At 44.7% G+C, this 7,408-nt stretch overlaps 1 protein-coding gene across 1 annotated transcript; it reads right to left on the minus strand.

Moving 5' to 3' along the window:
- Positions 1-878: 878 nt before the first annotated feature.
- Positions 879-6,517, minus strand: rpl3 (ribosomal protein L3). Its single transcript, XM_084329951.1, has 10 exons — positions 6,504-6,517; positions 5,632-5,824; positions 4,831-4,999; positions 4,362-4,497; positions 3,949-4,135; positions 3,650-3,810; positions 2,652-2,753; positions 2,468-2,563; positions 1,339-1,458; positions 879-1,008 (listed from the first exon to the last, which is right to left on the minus strand). Exons 1-10 carry the CDS (start codon positions 6,504-6,506, stop codon positions 964-966), a joined length of 1,212 nt encoding a protein of 403 aa, XP_084186077.1. The 5' UTR covers positions 6,507-6,517; the 3' UTR covers positions 879-963.
- Between the last annotated feature and the right edge of the window lie 891 nt (positions 6,518-7,408).

Here is a 7,408-nt window from a genome sequence, read left to right on the forward strand (position 1 = left end):
GTACAGTAAAATTGTTCAATCTCCCAATACTTTTAGGTTAATGGGAAATAAGGGTCCGTGGGACCTTGAAAATCCCTTTTTTGCACAGAGTGCAGAATATTATGCAGAATTCTCTCTTGACTGGCGTTCTTGAGGGACACCAAATGGCCCTGGAGGCCCTCCCAGTTCCTCTTACCTGCTGAAGAGGTGAAAGTTAGAGTAGCGAAGAGTCAGAGCCAGTGCTTGGGGCTTAATTACTGCAGAGGCTGGTTGAGTTCTGAATGAAGTCTGCCAAATAGATGCTTGTCCCAAGGACATGTAGTCAGTCAACGTGCCATGTTTGCAGAATGACGCTGTCCATCAGTTCTGCATAGGTGGCCGCTTTCGGTATGAAGTCAGATCAGTTCATACAGGTTCTAAGGAAGCAGCGGGCGCCATAGGAAATTATACAACACTTTGTTTAAGGCAATTTCCCTTACAATAGAGCAATGTATCCCATTTTCATTAGCTCCTTTTTGTATTCACACCATTGTAAGACATGGTAAAGATCAGACCAGAATCCTCTTTCAAAGTGCCTTCAGCAACTGCACTGTGCCAATTAACCTCTACTGCTGAATTCATTGACCAAGCAGTCATTTGAAGGTTCCTAAACATGCCGACTCAGGTAAATCTACAAGGTTAGTGGTGACTGGCCCAACCGTTCCAGCAGCGCCTCAGGGACAATCAGTACATTCTGTCAGACACAAGTGAGGTTTTTAATTCAAAGTCAATCGACTTAATCCATTATCCAAGTTGCTTGCAAGCACTCTAAGACAAACTTAAGCCAATTATTTCCCCATCAACGAATCCATAAAGACAGTTTGTCAGCAGGAAGCCAAAAGAAACAAAGACAGAAACATGTTTTTGTATTTGGTCCTTTATTAAAATAACTCTGCACTGTCCGATAAATCACGACACCACAGACGGAGCTTGAGGAAAGAGACTTCAAGCAGTCTCCTCCTTGGCAATGCGGTCCTTCTTGAGTGGTCCCTGTGGAAAGGCAAAAAGAAAGATGAGTGATATGCCACATTCTGCCATTACACGAGTTGACAGAGGGACGATGTTCCCAGATAGTGAACAGGGAGCGAGCACAAAAGCCCAATGCTCCCCTGCCTATATGGACTTTGCTGTAGCACTGGAATGGAACCCAAGCTCACACTGATGATGAGCCCGATTACGATCAGTGCGGGATGACAACAGTAGTAAAGGACTCTTATGGCCAATGTTGGGAAGGCATTCGAATTTCATTGTACCAATATTACAGGGATGACAAGAAATGTGCATTTTTATGGTGTCAAGTACCATCTGCACACATCTTACCATGAAAGCCTTCTTTTCCTCCAACGTCTGGAAGCGGCCGTGGCCGAACTTGGAAGTGGTGTCGATGAACTTTAGGTCGATCTTCTCTAGGGCACGGCGGCTCGTCTGTACCAGCAGTGACTGAGGGGAAAAACGCATTTCTGGTTAACACTAGTTTAAAAAGGTGCACAATTCAAATTATTCAGTCCAATATGTAGCTGCTGTAATGAGTGTATACACATCATTTTATTGGGCCCCAAGACTGTCGCTATAAAGGAATTGTAGCATAATTTATCACAGAAACTGCTCAATGCTAGGAAGCTAAAAATTCTGCAGTCCATTTATTTGAAGGATTAAAAACATTGTTCTACAACACTTTCTGCCCGCTACAATTCTCACAACACTGCCATGTGCAAGGAAACTGCAAATTAGTGATATGCCACCATCTTCCAGTACACGAGTTGGCAGAGGGACGATGTTCCCAGATAGTGAACAGGGAGCGAGCACAAAAGCCCAATGCTCCCCTGCCTATATGGACTTTGCTGTAGCACTGGAATGGAACCCAAGCTCACTGATGATGAGCCAGGTTACGATCAGTGCGTGAGGATGACTGAGCAAAGACTCCTACGGCTAATGTTGGGAAGGCATTCAGCTACAATTCACAACACTGCCATATGCAAGGAAACTGTAAATGGCCATGGTATTCTGCAGATTGTGCTGTAAGGAACTCGTGTGAAAAATAAATGCATGCTTTTCCATTTTAGTAAGCTTAACCCTTTCACTGCCACACGACAGCCGGTTAACCCTTTCACTGTGACAATACAGAAGGTTAGCCCTTTACTATCACACAACCGACGGCGATGCTCCATCATTAGCTCCGCATTTTAACCTTCCGTCGTGTGGCAGTGAAAGGGTTAACGTACACCATTATATAAGCACCATAAAATGATTTGCCGCTGTGGTGCTTTATAAAAAGAAATTGGAATAGGACAAACAACTTGAAGCTCTCAACTCCCAAATGGTCAACTTGTGCAGCTGCACCATTTAGAAAAGCTATAATGGCCAGTGTTGGAGTGACATGGAGGTTTTACTAAAAACTCTCAAGGGCAGAAGTAAAATTGGCCTTCAAAATAATCATTTAGCAACACACCTTGCGCAGAGTAAGCACTCTTTTCTTGGTCCCAATCACGCATCCCCTAATCATGACAAAGTCGTTTGTCACGTCTCCATAATGTACAAAGCCACCCTGGGGAGGGAGAGGAGGAGAGAATTAAGGTTCACTTTGCTGCTGAAAGACTGAAATTAAACGGCAGCAACACCAGAGCACCACTCACCAGGGGGTTGATGCTCTTGTTTGACAGGTCGTACTCTGTAGCAGCGTTGTTCTTCACAAGCTTTCCCTCCTTAGTGTGGTAGCCCAGGCCGATCTTGTAGATCTGTAAGGTGGAGAGACTGTAAATACACCTGACAGAATGCATCAGTTTTACAACTACAGGCCGGAAATCCAAAAGTGCCTAGTTAGCCTTGAGCAAAGTTACTAACTTACTACTGTAGTTAATTATAAAGGAATAGTAAGAGTTCCATAGTTTGATACCTATAACTGAGGTGCACCTTTGTTTTAAGGTTGTTCGTGCAAATGGTGCTTAAAATTGAATTTCCTTCCGAGTCATCTGGACAGGGAACGAACCTCTATATTTGCTGGTAATGCTCTAAACAAAACTAATAGTCTATTTCAGCTAAATCTCATCCAACATAACACCCAAACATTTTAACTCACTGTCAATACATAATGACACATTGTCCTCCTTTCGAAGTAAATATCATACATTTCGTTTTCCAAATTTAGGGATAACACATTTCATTTACAATGTAAATGCCACCATCTTCCATTACAATTCCCATACACGAGTTGGCAGAGGGACGATGTTCCCAGATAGTGAACAGGGAGCGAGCAACAGTAGTAAAGACTCCTATGGCTAATGTTGGGAAGGCATTCAGCTGCAATTCTCACAACACTGCCATGTGCAAGGAAACTGTAAATGGCCATATTCTGCAGGTTTTGCTGTATGGAACACATGCGAAAAATGCACATTTATGCACGCATTTCTGTTTTATTAAGCTTCTTAACATACTATTCTAAGGACATGTGAGAAGGATTTGCCGCTATAAATACCCGACAGAAGGTGCCAGTTTTACAACATATAGGGCCAGAAATCCAGATGTTCCTAGTTGGCCTTGCAGTTTCTACTGAACTACTGTTGACCAAATGACATCTTTAGCGCTATTGGATAATCAGTGTCGATAACCATCAAGCCGTGCTCAAACTACATACCTTCTTGTTGATTTCTGTGCGGTGGTGGTAGCCTTTCTGACCAGCGCGGGCCACAGAGAAGGCCACACGGGCAGGATGCCAGGCTCCGATACAGGCCACCTTACGCAGACCACGATGAGTCTTACGGGGAAGCTTCTTTGTGTGCCAACGGCTGGTGACACCTAAAACAAAAAAAGGGAACCAAAAGGATTAAACTACAGTGAGGCACATGCATAAGGTTCTGGCTACAACCTCGGCATCTCACACAAAAGTACAGCCATGTGTGAAATCTAGTTCAAAGTTTACAATTCAAAGCTTACCCTTGTTCCCGTGACCCTTGGTGACTCCGATGACGTCGATCATCTCGTCCTGGGTGAAGACGTTGGTGATGGGCACGGCCTGCTCCAGCTTCTCACGGGCCCAGTCCACTTTGTCACCGATTGTGCCTCCATTCAGCTGCACCTCCATCAGGTGAGACTTCTTCTGCGCCAGGGGCAACAGGCGCATCTGTAGGCGTGGGACACAAGTCGGCAATGAGAAGGCTTGCAATGGAGATGAACACACAATTTAAGTGATTAGGTAGTTGTAGTCTCAGAAGGAAGGCAGCTGGAAACAATCCTCATGCGTATCGGACACCATGCCTGGTGCAGTGTTCCATGGTCTCGTCACCGACAATACAAGTAGAAATAAGTTACAGATGACAGGGGGGGGTTTGGGGTCCCAAAAAGCTCACCTGAGTGTGGGCGAGAATGCGGATGACCTGGCAGTACTTCTTCATGGAAGCAAAGTCCTTCTCAAGCTGCTTCTTGCCTTCATCATCCTGCCATTTCTTGCAGTACTTTGTGAAGGCCTTCTTCTTGGACTTGTACCTGTGAGCATGCAGCGCGATAGCAGGGTACAAGAAGCACAGGTTGGCAGTGCACAGGCCCTTCATAACCCCGGAGGGCCAGCGGAAGGACACAGCGCTCAGGGGTTTCGGCTCATGGCACGGTTTCTAAGAAGCCCTTTCCACCGGCCAGAGGAGCCCGGAGCTCATCAGGACACGAGGTACCCGAGCGGAGCTGCGACGAGGGGCCACCGTAATGTTAAAACGTGCTCAGTAAAACACATGACAGCAACTGAGCAGTTAAACATCATGCTTCCAACTAAACTAATATAGTAGAATGTCACTCATTAAGGCAATTTCAGAACACAAGTCTCACCAGTTCTTGTAGAAGCGTCGCTTGCACTCATCACTGACGTGCTCTGCGAAGATAGTCTTGAAGGAGCGCAGGCCACGGGGGGTCATGACGTAGCCCACAACACCGACCACGATCATGGGAGGAGTCTCCACAATGGTGACTGCCTCCACCACTTCCTTCTTGTTCACCTCTGCAGAGGAGACAGTTAACAGGTTATGCTTGAGGCTTTCCATGTCAAACCATCGCAAGTTTACATGCAATATAGATTAAGGTAAACTGCGCTCAGTGCTCGACATTCAGCAAGGGCTATAAACCCAATATGTCCGCCCGTCGAGTGTCTCATCATAGGCAGAACACCATGTCCAAGTGACATCCAGTAGTTGGAAAACAATATCCAAAACCCATTGTGATATTGCGGTATGAGTCAATATTAGGCCATTTTGTTGCACTTCTCATTTTTACTGAAAAGCATTGTTTTGTGTACTGAAATACAACACAAGCCTGTAGAATGCAATAGAACAAGTCATCCCTGCAACACCACAATACTTAAAATAAAGTATTGACAATAGTCCTCCAGCGATTTAGATATTGCACTTCATTGTTCAGCCCTAATTGGCCAATAATGTATGAATTATTCAGCTCATTTTATCATGTAAATGGCTGCTTTTTTTTCTCTCTCATGTGCATCAAATCCAAATCTTGCAGTCTAACTTGTACTCAATCCCCAAGGTGGAATTATTCTCAGCATTTTACCCATATTAAACCACAGGGAGTAGTCAAAACGATGCACCCGGGGACCAACTCTTATAAGTCATTACTCACTTGATCCAGGTCTGTCGACCTCACGGACAATGTGGGTCATGCCGGCCTTGTAGCCCAGGAAGGCAGTGAGGTGCACGGGCTTGCTGGGGTCGTCCTTGGGGAAGCTCTTCACCTTACCGCGGTGATGACGACACCTCTTGCGGGGCAGGAAGCCCAGGGACCCGTGGCGCGGAGCCGAAAACTTACGGTGAGACTGTAGAGGAAAGTGTTCAAATGAACGCATTATTAGTCATGAAAAAGTTCATCGCTACGACATTCAGCAGAGCCACTGTGATGATACGAGGCCAGTCAAGTAGGCTAGAGACCACCGCAACACTGCCGGTAGTTTGAGCCCTCATGGTAGTGTGTATACAAGATACGTAGACAATATAGACAAGTACAAATGTGTAAGACAAACACAATACACAGGACATGTAGAATATAAAATAATAAGGTAAACTGCGCTCAGTGCTCGACATTCAGCAAGGGCTGTAAACCCAATATGTCCGCCCGTCGAGTGTCTCATCATAGCAGGCAGACACCATGATGTCCAAGTGACATCCAGTAGTTGGGGGATAAAATGAATGAATGTTGATGAAGAGCCATGACGTACGGCTCTTTTAATGCAATAGACTTGAGCGGATCCACGAGGACCTGTCTTCTTAACAAGTCTCGACTACATCATCGAAGGTAACGCTACTCCGCCACGAGGGTTGAATGACAGCCATTTGTCATTCAAATGCAGTATTACAACAAGTAATATTGTAAGGAGAGTGTTAGGTTACTCGCAATAAGTATTTAACAATTATTAAAAAGTTGAGAAAACAAGGGATGTTCTGGATTGTAAACAGATACTGGCCATCGGTCTTCCCACAATGATATCATACGCTCACCATTTTGTCTCGGATCCGATTTTAAAGAGGACTTCAAAACAGGAAGCTGCGGTATTTATACGACTAAAACATCGCGGGATTCTGCGAGACTGTTCCGACAAGGAAACTATAAAAAGAAGGAAGGGTCATGACGTCACGTTTTCTTTTCTTTTTTTTCTTTTTGTAGACATCACTCAGGTGTATTATTGATGCTCTCATTGATACTATGTTTGTTTCTGAAGTGTGTGTGCGTGTGTGTGTGTGTGTGTGTGTGTGTGTGTGTGTGTGTGTGTGTGTGTGTGTGTGTGTGTGTGTGTGTGTGTGTGTGTGAGAGATATATAGAGAGAGGGGGGGCTTTGGTAGACTATTGCATTGGTCCATTCATTGAAGATGAACGCAATGCGACATCCTTTACTAGGCTCACCCACCAACAGTGCAGGTGCTGAACTGCTGATCCGAATGTATAGGTAAAAACCATATTATGCGTTTTCATCAATAAATAAATGGCCACAAAAAAAATTCTCTCGCGCGCTTACGCGCGCTCGGATTCACTGACGGCCTACAAAGACATTCTTTCATGGGGCCCAGAATCTACAGCTACGCCCCTTATGTATATACTCTCTTTTCTGGACTCTTTTTGTATCACAACAAACAGTACTGTATTTGCAAATCTGGTATGTCATAAATGTATAGATGTAGCAGTACTGTCTATCTGTATGTCATGTATGTCATATATGTTATGATGAATTGAAAATGGGGGACCCTGATGTAAACAAGACGAAAGTCTTTCTCTGGTCTGCATCCCCTTAACAATTGTATGTACATGTCAAAATACTTCCCAAAGGTCAGTGAATACCACGATCACAACACCAGAGGGAGCTCCACAAATCATGTAAAACCCAGATTCGGCTCAAACAAGGGACTAA

The sequence above is a fragment of the Notolepis coatsorum genome (assembly GCF_963971535.1).
Source record: "Notolepis coatsorum genome assembly, chromosome: 14".
NCBI lineage: Eukaryota > Metazoa > Chordata > Actinopteri > Aulopiformes > Paralepididae > Notolepis > Notolepis coatsorum.